Source organism: Aspergillus luchuensis, chromosome 1 (assembly GCF_016861625.1).
Source record: "Aspergillus luchuensis IFO 4308 DNA, chromosome 1, nearly complete sequence".
NCBI classification, from domain to species: Eukaryota; Fungi; Ascomycota; class Eurotiomycetes; order Eurotiales; family Aspergillaceae; genus Aspergillus; species Aspergillus luchuensis.
Window position 1 is genome coordinate 3,551,215 of NC_054849.1, and position 16,231 is coordinate 3,567,445.

The 16,231-nt window shown below is 51.1% G+C and overlaps 6 protein-coding genes across 6 annotated transcripts; 1 reads left to right on the forward strand and 5 right to left on the reverse strand.

Moving 5' to 3' along the window:
• Positions 1 to 43: 43 nt before the first annotated feature.
• Positions 44 to 2,277, reverse strand: AKAW2_11231A (transient receptor potential ion channel family protein; the record flags this gene model as incomplete). The annotated part of the gene is made up of 2 exons (XM_041683356.1): positions 44 to 363; positions 423 to 2,277. The coding sequence occupies 2 exons, from the start codon at positions 2,275 to 2,277 to the stop codon at positions 44 to 46; spliced, it is 2,175 nt and encodes a 724-aa protein (XP_041537951.1).
• A 2,789-nt stretch (positions 2,278 to 5,066) lies between these two features.
• Positions 5,067 to 6,702, reverse strand: AKAW2_11232A (uncharacterized protein; the record flags this gene model as incomplete). The annotated part of the gene is made up of 3 exons (XM_041683367.1): positions 5,067 to 5,713; positions 5,772 to 6,305; positions 6,405 to 6,702. The coding sequence occupies 3 exons, from the start codon at positions 6,700 to 6,702 to the stop codon at positions 5,067 to 5,069; spliced, it is 1,479 nt and encodes a 492-aa protein (XP_041537952.1).
• Positions 6,703 to 6,965: 263 nt separating this feature from the next.
• Positions 6,966 to 8,397, reverse strand: AKAW2_11233A (MmgE/PrpD family protein; the record flags this gene model as incomplete). Its single annotated transcript, XM_041683378.1, has 2 exons — positions 6,966 to 7,863; positions 7,943 to 8,397. The coding sequence occupies 2 exons, from the start codon at positions 8,395 to 8,397 to the stop codon at positions 6,966 to 6,968; spliced, it is 1,353 nt and encodes a 450-aa protein (XP_041537953.1).
• A 449-nt stretch (positions 8,398 to 8,846) lies between these two features.
• Positions 8,847 to 10,051, reverse strand: AKAW2_11234A (telomere length and silencing 1 family protein; the record flags this gene model as incomplete). The annotated part of the gene is made up of 3 exons (XM_041683389.1): positions 8,847 to 9,097; positions 9,210 to 9,598; positions 9,669 to 10,051. 3 exons carry the CDS (start codon positions 10,049 to 10,051, stop codon positions 8,847 to 8,849), a joined length of 1,023 nt encoding a protein of 340 aa, XP_041537954.1.
• Positions 10,052 to 10,491: 440 nt separating this feature from the next.
• On the forward strand, positions 10,492 to 12,073 carry ARP4 (actin family protein; the record flags this gene model as incomplete). Its single annotated transcript, XM_041683400.1, has 3 exons — positions 10,492 to 10,534; positions 10,627 to 11,125; positions 11,197 to 12,073. The coding sequence occupies 3 exons, from the start codon at positions 10,492 to 10,494 to the stop codon at positions 12,071 to 12,073; spliced, it is 1,419 nt and encodes a 472-aa protein (XP_041537955.1).
• Positions 12,074 to 12,791: 718 nt separating this feature from the next.
• On the reverse strand, positions 12,792 to 14,843 carry AKAW2_11236A (uncharacterized protein; the record flags this gene model as incomplete). Its single annotated transcript, XM_041683411.1, has 3 exons — positions 12,792 to 13,847; positions 13,907 to 14,492; positions 14,560 to 14,843. The coding sequence occupies 3 exons, from the start codon at positions 14,841 to 14,843 to the stop codon at positions 12,792 to 12,794; spliced, it is 1,926 nt and encodes a 641-aa protein (XP_041537956.1).
• Positions 14,844 to 16,231: the final 1,388 nt, after the last annotated feature.

Here is a 16,231-nt window from a genome sequence, read left to right on the forward strand (position 1 = left end):
AAATATTGGTACGTCGTCAAGTGCCATCCAGCGCAAACGTGCTTCAGTAAGCGAACCCATAGCCCGGGGTCGTGGCATGGTGCTTTTCGGGGTTTTCATGGCTGTCATGGCTTCGGCGGCTTTCTCGACTTATACTTCGACCATTGATGTCTTCAAGAGGATAGCTTGAATCAACCAACCGATCCGTGCTACCTGTAGGGCTGTGTCGCGATTTCGAATCATGTTGATCCCGGTAAGGTTCGTAAGGACCGGTAAAGTTAAACTTGCTCATTTCAGCGAAATCCTTGCGTGGAGGATGCTCCATGAGCAGAGATTCACGGGCGTCAAGAGGGGTCAGATCGTCGAGATCACGATTCATTTTGTCTAATAACACAACAGTCAGCAACGCAAAGTTTGTCAAACCCGGTGACTAGATCACTTACTAGCTTCCCTCTTCCGTTTAGCATGAGGGTTTTCGCGAATGCAGAGGATGATGGCGTTGGTGGCAATGAGAATGGCCAAGATACCACTCAGTCCCGACTGAATGGCAATAAGGACAATGCCGGTAACAGTTTTGGTCGTTTGCGAAAGTCCCAGCTCGTCGACGAAGATCAACACACACGCGATTGACAAGACACGAACCACTTGGACTGAAATGTTGATCCACTGGCTAGACTTGGCAACGTAAGGACGGTTCCACAGCAGGAGAGTAAGCATGAGAGCCTCCACGATGAGTTGACCAGCGCTTTGGGCAAGTCCATGACCATCTCCAGCAGCGATAACGCAACCCTTGGCAAACATGTATACAATGGCAGGGACGAAAGCCCACCAGTAGTCCTTTTTGTAGTTGTCGTAGAAAAGACTGTACTTGCGCCAGGTTTCGTCGTTGTCGTACAAATGGGACGCATCGCCTTCGGCCTTCTTGTACTTTCGAGCCACGAACATGATCTTGAGACCAAAGTACAATAACACAGCCGTGAAAACTGTGAGCGCCACAGCAGCCAAGAGCTTCGCCGCCCATGAATCCCCACTGCTGAGCTGATAGACACACCAGATCACCCAAACGCCGTACAGCAGCAAAATCAAGTTGGTAATTGTCCGACCCAGGAGACCCCAGTAGTCTTTGCGGAAGTTGGTAAGTTTGTCCGGGAAAGAGCCGTAGAGAGCCCAGACTTCGAGGATGACCTTGAGCAGCAAGATACCGACGGCGATAGCGGCAATGAGGATAGCGAAAATGAGCAGAACAGTCATGAAGGTATTGGCTTGAGGGATGGTGAGCTGTTCGGCATAGGCCTCAATACCGGAGACGAAATGTTCGAAACCACTGCTGTCATCGCTGGTGCTGTTAGACGACGAAGTAGTGTTGCTGCTATACGAGGTCGAGACCTCGCGCGCAGCTAGGTTAGCCAAGCCTGTAACCAGATCCAGTCCTCGCTTCGATTTGGAACTAGAATTCGTGCCGTCAGAGTACACGAGCGTGGCATTCATCAGATACTGGTAGCTGTTGTCGGTGAGGTTTCCGCCGGTCGACTTTCGGAAGTTATCGATGGACTCCTGCATCTGACCCCAAGGAATCAAGCCCGTGCTAAAGGCAAAGTTCTTCGAAAAGCTGCGGTACACCGTCGGGTAGCTGACACTGAGCATTCCATTAGTGGCCATAGTATGAAACCAACTCACGACATCACCGAAGCTGGGACTAGACGAGACAGCACCAGGGTGGCCAACAGCACCCAGAGCTGACAGCCCGCTCACGGCCAATGCCGCACCAGCCACACCAGCAGCAGCATAGGATACACCCGCAATCTGCATAGAATTGCCATTGGTTAATTCCGATTGGATGCATGCCAGCTGGTCATTGTCGGTCTTGGACAGCAATTGAAGCTTCACTTGGCCATCCAAATCTGGGATGGCGAAGGCGATGGACGGGATTTCACTAGCGATCGATTCAGGTAAGGTCTGGGTGCCAGTAGCGGAGAAGCTACCGGCAGCAACGGGACAGAGTTGCTCCACGTAGTATTTGCTGCTGCACGGGTCGAAAGTTTCAGAGTACAGTTGACTGCCGTAGGCATAGATGGTCAAAATGGCAGTGACATTCTGTTCTACCCCATTGGTGCCGGAAACATCGAAGACGATTTCTCTAGTAGAACGGGTGTAGGTAACGGATAGTTTGTCGACTTGGATAGCCGAGTCTGACATACAAGTTGTCAGACCATTGGTGCTGAGGGTATCGGCAGCGAGGGCTCGAGTGGCCAGGAGACCCAGCGCCGTAAGGGTTGAAAAAGAAGGAATGATCCGCATATTGACAATTGATGGATGTTGTTACTCAAGGCTGTGAATGTTCAAGGTGCCAGCATCAAGAAAGTCTTCACAGGGGGTTATGCAGGTAAGGGAGAGTTCCTTTTCGATTGAGATTGGCGACGATTATAAGGGTATATTTTTTGGGCGCAAGATTGAATCGCCGATCAAGATCAAGCAGCAACTAGGCTCGCCTGATGATACGGAGATTGTTGACAGGATCAACCTGTGTAGAATGAAATCGCTTAGAGAAGGTGAATCAAACTGTTGAAGCTGCAAACAGATGCTCGAAAGAGTGTGCAGAACCGCAATACAAGATATCCAAGCAAGCCACGAGAGGGGATGCCGTTCCAAAAAGTGTGAGGGCCGCACCCACACCCTCTCACTGACTTCTGTCACTCGCTGTCCGTCGCGAACGTTAAGGGAGTGGAGGCAGGAGAGCGCGATTCATGAAGCGGGGGGGCAGAGAGGTTTGAGAAAACGAGAGTCTTGTGGGCAAACAGATTGTTTGCCAGCACGAGAGAAGAGGATAGGCGCTCGACTCTTGAGATTGAAAGAAAAGGGGGGGTGGGTGGTGGGTTGAGGAGAGCGCGCGGCTAGGCAGAGAAAGTGAGTGATAGGGTTGTGAGTAAGAAGTGGAAACGCGCGAAAGGGACAGATGCTGGCTAACAGATCAAACCGACGGATGAGCGACGAAAAGGGAAGAACGAAAGAACCATGCAGAACGAATGTTGGATGGAGACAACCAGACTCCGAGGATAATGGGGGTGGAGGAGGGGGAAAGAGAAGAGAGGGAGGGGAAGTGATGTGTGAAAGGAAAGATGAGATGGGATGGATAGTAGAGTAGCTGCCTGTCTCGGTCAGTCACTGTCTCGTTTCTCTCTTTCTTTCTCTCTCTCTTCTAAAGTTACCTGCGACTTACAGCCCGTACTCTGCGTTACCACCACTCAGTAGTCTAGTACTACTTCCTCCTGTCAGGTACCAGGTTAGTGGTAATGTTATTGGGTATTATTGTTGGCTAACGACCATTGGCCCGGCAGGTGGTTCGAGACTCTGACCATACACAAACTGGGAGTACTTAAGTTGCCCCTGAGTGTCTCGAAATTCGCCCCATGCGAGCTTCTCATTGGGCATGTAATCAAGTCCCCGCCCCAGAAGAGCAGCGGGTTGGTCAGGGACGGGCGGCTGGGGCCAGTCTGGACTTGCCGCTAATGAAGCTAGTCGTCTTATTTCTGGGCTCGATCGTTTTTTATTATTTTTCCCGGCGCCACCGTCCTGGCACAAAACCCAGTCACGATACATGAAGTCAGTCTCGTTGTGAAACCTGAAAATGGAGACTTGAACTATTCATAGCAAAGATACGATGAAAATCTTGTACTAACATAGGCTAGTTGACTGATTGTCTCTCTCTCTCTCTCTCTGTCTGTCTGCGCTACTTTTTTCATACTTTTTTTTTCTATGCACTTGGAGTGGCCTGCCTAGTGAAGATTCCAAACTCAAAAGATCATGGGTCAAGGAAGGGGGGAGAAATGACCTTTCTTAACTAACAAGTAGACTAGTCAGTGGTCTAGTTACCAGCCGATAGAAGCTTGACCTTCAACCTTCCCGTCCGTGTTGATTATTCGAGTTACTATTCTCATCTCCCAGTTTCCCGAAATAAAATTGCAAGGATGACCCTGGTATAATTACTTCATTCTACTCCAGACGTACCATCTCGCCTACACACCATCAATTGAGTCTTGGTCGGTAAGCTGCCTGGTGGGGGTCGTGGGAAGTGACTTGGCGGCCCTCTCTGCCCTGCCCTGCCCTACCCTGCCAACATCCATCAGCAGTGCAGAATCACTAACCAAGTATTCCCCTTCCTGTCAGCAGTCGATAGTATGTTCGCAAGGTCGATCATCAGTTAGCTTTCTCTTCATGGAGCCCATTGTCATGGACAGATAACCGTCAAACTTTCAACCTCGACTCAACTAATTTTCTTTTATTTTTGTTTTCCTTTCCTTTCCTTTCTTTCTCCCACGTCACTTCACTCACACGGGAGGAGTCTCAAACATCTAGAACTAGTGAATAATTAGACGCGGGTTGGCAAACGTCCTGCCTCGTTGGGGGGTCAGGGCGAAAATGGCTCCATCATGGGCCAAATCGTGTGGCCCAATCCTCTGCCGAAGCCACGCAGTGGGGCGGGAATTAGGACTCCGGCACTCTTTTGAGTGAGAGTGAAGAGAGTAAATGAATTGAGTGATATCTAATAGCCTCCTGATGGCAGCCTGCGTATTGTTGTGCTTACGGTCCAAACCGTTTTTTATTCTTTTACTGGTCGGAAATGATACATAATCCTAGTATGTAAGTATCTATATGTAGGCACAAGACAGACAGAACGTCGTCAAGCTCAAGTATCACATGTTGGTCTTCTTATCCATGGTCTTGGAGCAGGTCCCCGACTCCACATTCCACACTCTGCGTTTTGTCGGCTCAGATCCCATACTTCAGCTTTCCCATTCTTCAAAGCTCACGGCCCTTCCAGATGGTCGGTCTCGACGTCTAAGGAATGAGTTTCACCCCGGGGCGGATCCATTGCCTGGTCCCTGGACCATGGTTCTAGAAAACAATCCACGACATCAAGATGCTTTCTAATATGAATACGTATACTCTTCCTTACATTCCTATCCCACAAGTTTCACTTGGTCAATCAGGTACATACTTGAATACACAGGTCCAGGGTTGGTATAATCTGCAAGTGCGCCTGTGTAGTAAATCCTTCTTACTCAAAAATAGACCCCCATCTGATTACTTCATAAAATATACCGGAATGGCCTGTCAGCTTCATTCTTCCCCTCGGATTGGTCCCCACTCAAATTGCCCCCATTTTGCTCAGACTCCCTATCCAGATGCCGATTCGCCCCCCATAGCAGATACATCTGCCAGCATCCCATAATCACAACAATCAGGCATGCGCCGCACGAGATCCACATCCCCTTGCGGTAGTATGGCTTGTCGCTATCAGGGAAGACGTTCGTTCCCAAAATCGGACCGCATTGGCCGCCAGTAGCCAGGATGGCAAAGGCTCCAGCGCGCTTGGAGTCCGTGGCGTGTGTGTTACCAACCCATGTGAGAATGAGAGCTACGGACACAAAGACCTGGGTCGCCAGGAACAGGCCAAAGTACCTGACTGCTACCGTGGTCTGCGTAGCTAGCACAATGTATCCGATGGCAGCTATGAGTGCGCCACCCACGATGAAGGGCCCGCGCAAGTTGACGCGATCCGACAGAAATGCACTGATGACAATGGCTATCCAGCAAAGGACATATGGAGGAGCGCTGAGACCGTTTGATTGGATGGTTGTGAAAGCCCCCATTTCAGAGATGATGGTCGGCACGAATAATGGGAGTGAGGCGAAGCAGACATTGCATCCAAAGTACATTAGTGCTGGGGGGTAGCCTATTTGGATGCATTAGAAGAGGGGGCACAGGAGGACTGGGTGCCTTTGGATACTTACTTGTATAATCAAGCAAGGACCCCAGCACTTGCTTCAATTGCAGACCCTGGGTTTCTCGATCCCCAGGTTGTCGTAAGGAGAGTGCAACCGCGATTTCTTGCTCCCGCTCATCTAGAAATCTTGCTGTCTTGGGTGAATCGGGCAGACAAAACCAAGCAACTATGGCCAGAAGGCATGACGGCACACCTTCCACGATGAATAGGATTCTCCATGGTCCGATTGACCCTTTAGCTTGGGAAATTCCATACGCCAGAGCACTCCCATATGCATTCGCTAGAGCGGCTCCTGACAAGAATATGCCAGTCCGGAGGCCCAGTTTCTCACGCGGATAAAAGTAGGAGAGATACAAGGGCACCCCTGGCCCATACATCGCCTCGATTATTCCCAGAAAGACTCGGCAGACCATCAGGCCGGCCCAGTTTGTACATGCTGACTGAATCGTCGAGACAAACCCCCATAGGAACACAGTGACACCTACCCACCGGTGCGGTGGGAACGCTTTCCAACCGATTGTCGTCCATTGCGACAGAATGTCTGATTGCGCTTGTTAGGATATGCTCTAACCAAGATCAAGCAGGTTTCTCAAGTCGCTGCAAGAGGCAATTGATGGTCTAGGTAAGGTTCATAACTCACAGGCTATATAGAAAGCAGTGGCAAGCCAATCATACCGCCTCCCACTCAAGTCTATGTCATCTTCCATGCCTGCGATCTTCGCATTTCCCAGATTCGAGCGGTCAAGGACCGAGAGACTATATAGGACGAAGACCAGGGGCATCAGATTCCAGTCGAGTTTGCGGTAGACGCGGTTCTCATCCTCTATGCTGAAGGTCGGGCCAGCATTCCCAGGAGCATTGCCCTTCACATACTCCAATTCTGAGATGTCTGCCTTTACGTCAGGATTCTCGACCGCATCCTCTGTGCGGTTGCTCATGGTTGCTGGATTGTTGGCTGTCTAGATAGTAGATACAGATCGCTGTCTCCTCAATCGTGCTCTCCGTTCCAGGTTTCCATCGCCTTTATGAGCAAAACAATTCCGAGGCTCTTGACATCGTTCCCCGCACATTTGTACAAATTTAAACGGAAAATGGCTATATGATCACACATTGTTATCTCCTACAAGACGGGAACCGTCTTTCCCCGCATCTTCTCCACGGAGGATCATTCTCCGCTATCCCCAGATGCGGCTTTGATGGCCTATAGGAACTGTCCAATCTGCCGGATGTCATCCTTGGTTTCCAAGTTCCAGCACCAATCGCTGATTATCATGGCCTGTTTTGGGCCAAGAACTGAACTACACTGGCCAATGAACTTCTCCGTGAGCTGGCTGTCGGTCATGGGGGCGTCGATACTGCCCACTGCATGGTGTACATGCTTCTCTATCTGGACCCCCGGGGCTTCAAATTCAACGAGAATCCGGCATTCATCCGCTCGGATATTCTCTGCCGCCGTTGCCACAAACTTGTCTCGTACCTCGATCGTTTCCGAATTTGTGACAACGGCATCTTCATACTCTGCCGGTGTTGCCTTTCCGTGAATCAAGCCAATCGCACCGCCGTGATAAACGCTGAACTTGGCTTCCAGCCCATCTTTAGGTTTTGTTTTTCCCGTTAGCTCCAGGACCAGTGGGTGAACTGTGACATGAACACTCTTGATGTCTTGTAGTCTGAGGCCCCGCCGTTGCAGCTCACCATGTAGCCAAACACAGCCATCAATGACCGGGTGTATGACAATACCACACGGGAACGGCTTAAAGGCGTTCTTCGCAAGTTCCCACTTTCCATTGGATTCCAGGCTGTCAATTTCCTGCGTTAGCTTGTCGTCGTTACTCACGACCTTCACCCAGCCCCGCTTGGCCTCCAGAGCCTGCAAAGAACTGGTGTATCCATCTGCAGCAAGAATAGCCGCTAAAAGACCATTTTGGGCTGCGCGCCCAGGGTGAAAGGACTTGGTGTGCGAGCCAAACATCTCACGAAGACCAGTCACCTGGGTAGCAGCGAGACCGATAGCATGAGCCGTCTTCTCTGGGCTCAATTCGAGGAGACGAGACACCGCCACTGCTGCCCCAATAGAACCAGTAGTACCAGTGATGTGCCTAAAGAATGGTGTCAGTCCATCAAACAGGGCTGTTTTGGGTGAGGGGTCCGTGGGGGCGAGAAGCCTAGCAGACATACCAGCCGACATCATAGTGGCTCGGCCAGACAGCCAGACCGGCCTTGCATTCTAATTCTATCCCTGCGGCGAGAGCCGTGAGGAATTCTTGCCCAGATACTGGCCGATCTAGGGACTGCGCAAAGCTCAGAAGAGCTGCCGCAACAGGCCCGGTAGGGTGAATGATAGTCTCCAAGTGCGTGTCATCATAGTCGTGGACATGCGATGCAATTCCATTGATCAACGCAGCATGCTGCGCATCAGCTTGGAGCCCATTAGTACCTAACAATGTTGAGGTGGGAGACCCGAAGAAGCGGGACAAAGAGTTCCGGGCAATGGAAGCAGCGGGGTGATTGCTGCCCCCGACAGTGCAGCCAACCCAGTTGTAGAAGCTCCGGATGGCCGCTTGGAGGGCGTCCGGAGGTAACGAAGAATACGATAGGGATGCTGCCCACTGGGCAGCTTTCTGTGTAGCCATTGTCTGCTTGGAGGATTGCAAATCTGTGAAAATGAATCTGCAGAGAAATTAAAATATTGGCAAAGGAAAAATGGCGAGGGGGAGAAAAGAGGGAGTGTGGATGAGGGGAGATATTTTCCAGTTCTGGTATTCTCCACCGATGCCGCGTTTCCTCTCGGTGGAGTTGAATAAATATATACATCTAAGTACTATCTATACCGACATAGCCAAACTGATGCCCCCATGAGATACTACTACTAGTAGTACATACATTACTGATGTATGTCATGGCCCCGTCCCTGAATCTACTCAGTTGCACCCCAAATACTAGACGTCGAATCTTGAGCTTGATTCATTTTAGTGAGAAGTAAAGATAAAATACCGATTGGCCCCGTCTCAAGTCTTTTAGCTTCCCAAATGTATTTTCTTGGGAACTTCTATATATACAAACTCCGTCAACGTTCAATGTCTCATTTACGGGTAGACTTCTCTTGCATCTCCCGCATCGCTGCTCTGGCACTTCTACTGCCTCCCAATTTGGGCCCGCGCGGAGCCTCGGGCTTGGTTGTCTTCGTATTCCTTGCTCGCGCAACACGACGCCGGGATTGAATGGCATCGAGAAAGTCCCTTCTGAACTGCTCTGCCACCCTATCATCGGCCGCTTGCCCATCCTCACCCACTGCTTCGTCACCTTCCTCTTCTGGCCCCTCGTAGACATCCACTTAATATCGACATATACGTCAGCGCAAAGGACTTTTGATAAGGAAGAAAAACTCCAAAAAGAAAAATAACGCGGTCCCAGTGCAATTTCAAGAACCGTATGGAAGACTCACATTTACTTTCCCGTAATACTTCCTCCACCAGTCGATCTCGTTCAATGTCTTCACTCGTCCGTCGTTTCCGATTGCGCCACGTCTTCTGGTCCCCATTTACCGGGGCCATCTTGGGCCCGGAGCTCTGCTCGGTGGGAGAGCTTTGATCGCCATCCCCGGCGAGTCTCTTCGTCGCTGCCTCTGTACGGGCAATATTCTGCAACGTTGTCTCGTGACCAAGATCAATTTCGTGCAGTTTCCCAAGAGACGCCGGCTCGCGTTGGGGAAGGTCAGCAGAAGACAGAGCAGCCGCTTTCGGTTCAGTCGCCGAAGGTGTATCATGCGTCGTAACTTCGGTCGAATTGTCACGCCGGTATCGCTTAGCCATTTCAGACTCTATAAAATCCATCCTTATCTTGTTAGTCGCCATTGCAGTTGTGGCGCATGCGAAGCACAGAAACAGAGACGGGGGAGCCGTACATATGCTTGTCAACATCAACCGTTTGGCCAGTATGGGCCGTGAATCGATCGCACATTGCTCGCAACCTTTCATTTTCTTGATCCTCCTCCGCCACGGTTGAAATGGCCGTTTGACTATTCTTACCGGCCGATGGCCGCGAGGTGGCGGAGAATTCGATGCCACCCTTTCGAGCTCGCTGAAGCCGTCGCGAACGAAGAATCTCTGCTGTGGGGACAGAGCTTGGGGCATCCTGCCAGGACGGAGGTGTAGATGATTCTGAAACACGAGCAACATCTTCTGTCGCAGAAGGCGATTCCTCGTCGTTGTCCTCTGGCCGGCGTCGCTGGAACTTCCGCCTCTTGCCCGGCCGGAAGAGGGAGGCTGGGTCAATTTCTGGCTCCATGAAGTAAGTCCCTGAAATTCCCCGGGACAGATAAAGATTCCACTTGGTACTGAGAGATAATTTATACGAAGAGAATGGTCAGAAGGAATTATTGTGCAGTGAAACAAGGAGATAAAACCGAGGCGATGGCGGTAGTAGTAGATAATAGAGTCCGGCGCGCTCTTCCCGCCGCGCCGCGATTATTCATTCAATCATCGGCCATCTCAAGTTAACTAGTAGTTACCCGTGCCTCCTCCACTATCAATCAATCATCTGCTCTAATCGCTTCTTTCTCTACCTCTACTACCTCTGCCAACTGCCCCGCTGCAACCGTTGGCTACAAGACCCCCCACCGCTCGTCGTCAATTTCGATTACTCTTTCCCTCCCACATCGGCGTCGTTGGTTGAATTCGGGCAGTGAACCATCCTAAAACCTTTCGCCTGGCTCGTCTACGCCGACCATGAATCCCTCCATCCCACCTTCCACGGCTGAATATGGCGGAGGTATGTAAATTCCTCTGTTGCGCGTAGCTGAGGACACGTTTCTTTCTTGCGCGACACTTTCTTGTGAGCACTTCTGACCCTTCAATGTCTAGATGAGGTGTCGGCGATTGTGCTCGACCCCGGCTTCTCGACGACACGAGCTGGATTTGCAGGGGAAGACACACCCAAATCCCTGATTCCGACATACTACGGGAGATATTCTTCAGATGGCCAGTCGAAGTTGGTCTTCGGTGATGATATCTTTGTTACGCCCCGGCCCGGTCTGTCGATTCACAACCCAATGGGTCGCGATGGAATCGTGGAGGACTGGGACATGGCAGAGAAAGTATGGGAATATGCCTTCACGTCGCGCCTGACGGGCCCAAAGCCTGGAAATCCCCTACAGAACGGATTGAACGACGTGCCGGAGGGCGAATTATCTACAGAAATGGAAGGGGTGGAAACCGAGGAGAAGCTGCTTGCTGATAGCCCGCTGCTGATGTCGGAGCCCGGCTGGAATCCCACGAAGTCGCGCGAGAAGACTATCGAGCTTGCTATGGAGAAGTGGGGAACCCCGGCCTTCTATCTAGCCAGGAACGGTGTTCTTTCAGCGTAAGTACCGACCTGTCATTTCGATGGCCTGAGTCTTTGTAGATTTCGCTAACATGCTTCCTCGCCTAAAGCTTTGCGGCCGGCAAGGCTTCCGCCCTTGTGATTGACATTGGCGCTTCTAATATCTCCGTAACTCCGGTCCACGACGGTATGATACTGAAGCGGGGAGTGCAGCACTCCCCTCTCGGTGGTGATTATATCTCATCTCAGATCCGCGCTCTCTTCAAGTCGAACGCCCCGCAGCCGATAACGATCACTCCTCATTATCTGATCTCGTCCAAGACAGCAGTTGATGCCGGCCAACCCCCACAAGCTAAATACAAGACTTTCGCCCCCGACAGAGCTCCTGACGCATCTTACAGAACACTTCTGGAAGAGCGAACCCTGTCCGAGTTCAAGGAATGTGTTGTCCAAGTTTGGCCCGGCCCCAACAAGCTCTCCGCCACAGGACCCAACGGCGTCTCGAACGAAGAACTGGCCAAGAGCAGCCCCGGCCGGCCCTTCGAGTTCCCCGACGGCTACAACCAGGTCTTCGGAGTCGATCGCTACAAGGTCGTCGAATCCCTATTCGACGCCAAAGCTGCAATCCCGGACCCCGAATCGGCATTCCCCGCACCGACGCCGGCACAAACTGTGCCCGAGCTCATCAAGAATGCGCTGAACGGCGTCGACGTCGACATCCGCCCGCACTTGTTGGCTAACGTTGTTGTCACGGGTGCCTCCAGCTTACTCTATGGTTTCACCGACCGTTTGAACCAGGAGCTCATGCAGATGTTCCCAGGTCCACGCGTTCGTATATCGGCCCCAGGAAACACCGCGGAGCGGAAGTTTGGCTCTTGGATCGGTGGAAGTATCCTCGCCAGTTTGGGTACCTTCCATCAGATGTGGATCTCCAAGAAGGAGTTTGACGAACATGGTCCGAATATTGTCGAGAAACGCTGCAAGTAGAAGATTGTCTTTGGGATGTCTTACTCGTCTTTTTTACGTCCTTCAATCTTCCCCTCCGCCTTTTCTCAAAAATTTATGTTCCTTTTTCTACCTTCTGTTGTTTACTGCCCGTAATCATTTTCTGAACACCTTCGTGTGCTATTCATAACTACAGCCCAGGAGAATCGGTGCATCCGTTAATACGATTTAATTCCGGTGTGAATATCGAGACATATATGTCTCTTCCTTATATTGTTTACTAGTTCCAGCTAGATGTACCGCGCCGTGCATCATACGCGCGTAAGCCAGTAGACGAGCTCCTATGGCCGCAAAGCTGCTGAGGTACTCAAGGTTCCGTCTGATATGGGAGCGCCACGATCTGACTACAATGTGAACACGAAATCACGTAGGCGCATATACAACAGAGATAGATATACACTTGCTTCACCCTATCTTCTTGTCGTTGAATTGGTTGCACTGCCTTTGCGTTCGGGCCGCGTGGCTCACAGGGCCGAAACTAGAATTTGTCGTACAGAGTAGTATCCGTATTGGGGGTTATTACAAGATATTCCCGGGCCCGAAAGGCACAAGGACTTGCTGCTTGCCTTGTTCCACGTCGCAAACGATCAGTTATTCAAGCAACAATGTGTGGCGAACTTCGGCCCCAGTGACACTGAACTTGGACTTTCAGATGGCATGCCCGGCAGGCTTGAAGCCGCCTGAAAATATCCTGGCCTTATCAGGTAAAGACCGTGGCAGGTTCGGGGGAATGTCCGAGATTGTATCCAGGATAAAGCGAATGAGGATGAAATTCTTCCGTATTCACCGGCGCGGCTGGTATGGAAGGAAGAGCTGTTATGACCGATTGTGTATCTTCAAGCTCCGCTTCAGGGTCTTGGTTTTCTAGTTCGTTATCATCCTGCGCAAGGCTAAATTGGACCGAAAGGACGTGGATCCTGGGTCCGACATCCCTCTTTGGCTTTAAGGAATAAGTATTCATCGCGCCAGCATCCTCCTGGAGCCATGCCATATCATTGTTCAGATCAGATCCGACCATGTCCGATTTTATTTGTAGACAGCCATCGTCATTGATGGACGACTCTGCACAAAATTCGCTCCAAGGGCCGGCCTTTTTGGCCTGGGAGGAATCCTCAGGATTGCTTTTCTCTTTTTGCGTTTCATGTTCCCAAGCATCAACCACTTTGTCGGATTTGAAATACTGCAGTAGTTGGTTTTTCATCGTTTCTCGTCTCGCTGAAGGTTGAGCAGCAACCAGACGTTCCGTTTGAGCTGGCACCATTGAAGTATGAGCCTTCTGACTTGGTTCCCTTTTACTTTTGTGCAGGGACTTCAGTGGTTCCAGATATATACTTCGAGCTTTCGACGCCCTGGAAGGTGCAGTGGAAGGGCGCACTGGTAGGGGTTCAGGATGTTCGCTTGCAAGTTCCCTTGTTCTGAGCTTGGATCGGGAGAGACGGCGAAGCTTAAGCACAAAGCCTTCCGAGTCGAAGCCGTCAGTAGTACCGTTGACAGACTTGGCTCGGTCTGGTAGCTTCGTGTGCGGATTACGCTCGTCATTCTCCCTGGCCGCCCTGAGATTCGGAACACTCTTCTGCGTGAGCCTATTACGGTCAGTCGACCGGGAGAGGGTCGCTGTCGCCGGACGGTCCGGAGCACGGGGAAGAGGTTTGTTCGGAGTCGAGGCCGGCGCGCTAACGAATGAGCCTCTTTCCATGAATCGTTGCCGCAGTGATTTCTTTCGGGTCAATCCATTGGTACTTCGCATGTAGGACACCTGTCGAAATCTCAGCTCGGGCACGAAATTATGAGTTTAACAGTCCCCTGGTAACTTACAACAGCTTTTCGACTTGCTACTCCCACACGTCGCTGCAGTTCTGTCGTGGCTAGGCCAAGCTGAAGAAGGGCCGATTGTAGAGCGACACCTTTCCGACGGAGATTCGAAAGTGCTATGTTCCAGCCCTCCGCGTTTGCGAGCATAGCCTGGTAGACAGCCAGTAGTCTAACAGGCAATGGACTATGCTTTTCGGCTGACTGTTGAAGGTATGTCCATAGCGCACCCACCGCCTCCCGGCCTTTTTGGATGTCTTTCAGGGAATCTTCGATCGCAGTTGCGAATCGATCAATGGCGTGTTCGATCCTGTCATTATATTCGATCATAGAGCCACGGAAACTGCGATCCTCCAGCATCTCATCGAAAACCATTAGATTCTCGAGAGGTAGGCTAAGATACTTACTCCGTGTGCGCACGTCAATCTGGATGATTAAAAAATCTTCCGAGGTCCTCTTAAGAAATCCATCCATCTCGTCTACATGAACCTGAAGGATTTTCAAGACCTCCACGTCGGACTTGGCGAGTTTTCCAACTAGTAGGTGGACCCCAAAGGACATCTGGGCGATGAGTTTCCATAGGGGGTGATATCTAGAGGCAGTCAGTTTGCAATGTTGCTGAGCGAGTCCAAGGGACCGGAGCTCGACCGAGTGCTTGCCTTTCATCGGCTCTCTGGCGCCATTTCCTGCCACAAAGCCGTTCATAATTGGGGCTTTCGAGTAGGATTTTGCGCCGAGATTGAGCATCAATATTGGCTACCCATCTACCGTTCCCAATGCCAATGGCTTCCTGTATCGATTCCTCGAAGGGTCCCTGCAGCTGAGAGATTGGGTGCCTTGAGAACTGGCCTGGTCGCCGTTCCTTGGTTTGTTTGATCCCCTCGCTTGGTCGGGCATTGGCAGAAACTGCCAACCTTCCTTCCCTTTCCGCTGGAGACGCCATAAATAGTTGTAAAGACTGGAGTTCAGTATCCGTGACCTTGTGTTCTAGTTGCACACACACACACTCTCTCTCTCCGTCTCCCGTAATTCAAATGCAAATCCGTAAATGATGGGCTATAGTGATATTGCTCGCCCTGCGCAACAACAGCATTATACAGGTAAATACCTCTCCTCGCGATCAAGCTGCACACGGCCGAACCCTCAGCGGGATATCTAGGCTTAATGAAGGGGTTGCTCATAGTAGCATCCTTGCAGTAAATCTTTTTATCGGGTCGAGCAAAGAGCGCATATAAGCAACGACAGTAATATTTAACGGCTGTGGCGAAGACATGTAACGGAGTCCGCAGGCCTCCGTGTACACGTTGCTGTATATAAATGGAAACACGCACACGCACACGCACACGTATACACACGCCCGTGCAGATACAAAGTGGAAGGCGGGTGGGGTGAGGGTGAGGGTGATTAATTGCTTGATCGTTCGGTAATTAAAGAAAGAAAGAAAGAAAACGAGCAAGCTTCAGCTGTTGATTAGATTGCGCATGGGAGACGTGACATGTGTCAAAAGAGTGGTGGGACCGCCGCAGGAAGTAAATTGATAGCAATATAGGCGAGGCGAGGCGAGGGAGGGAAATGTTCGAACAATCAGTGGAAATTTGCGCCCAATCGACCCCGCCGATGTTAGTTAGGGCTGAGGTTGGTTTATCTCCAGTCTGGGGACCCGGACAGCTAGCTAGCTTTATACAAGGCACAGACGGAGTAGGCTGTGGAAGAAAGAGGTGGCAAGTGGTTATCCCCCAGTTTATAGAAAAATGAAACGTAGAACAGACACTAGACGGGTTGGAAAGGGGGTGGAGGGGAGTTGGTTGGAAGTGGAGGTCAACAATTTAAAATTACAAGCAGCCGACAGGCAGCCCTCATGGCCTTCCGGGCCTTACGAGTCACGAAAAAAAAAGTGCCAGGATTCATGGAAACGGGGCTGAGGCTACTTTGTAATTAGCACAAGCATAATTCCATTGACAATGCGGACGGTGGACACCAATGGCGGTCCTCCAGTGGCTGACGTTTAATGAGAATCGTCGGAAGATGACGATCTGATGTCGGGCGACTCCACTTGGCCGCAACACGAACCGGTCAAGACCGGTCGACGTCTAGACTCCCTCGGCCTCTCCTAACGAACCATCTAAATAGTCTGCCCCCTCGTCATGCCATGCCTCTGCGTACTCTGCCTGCCTTGCCGCTACCTTAATCATTGGCCCTGATCTTAGCGAAAGGATGATCTGATAAGCTTGTTGGGCTCTCACCTCTGTCTGGGCCGGCTACTTCGCTATATTCAGCGACGAGTTACTCAAGTGCTACATGAAGTAAGCTTGGCCGAGTGATGAGCCCGTC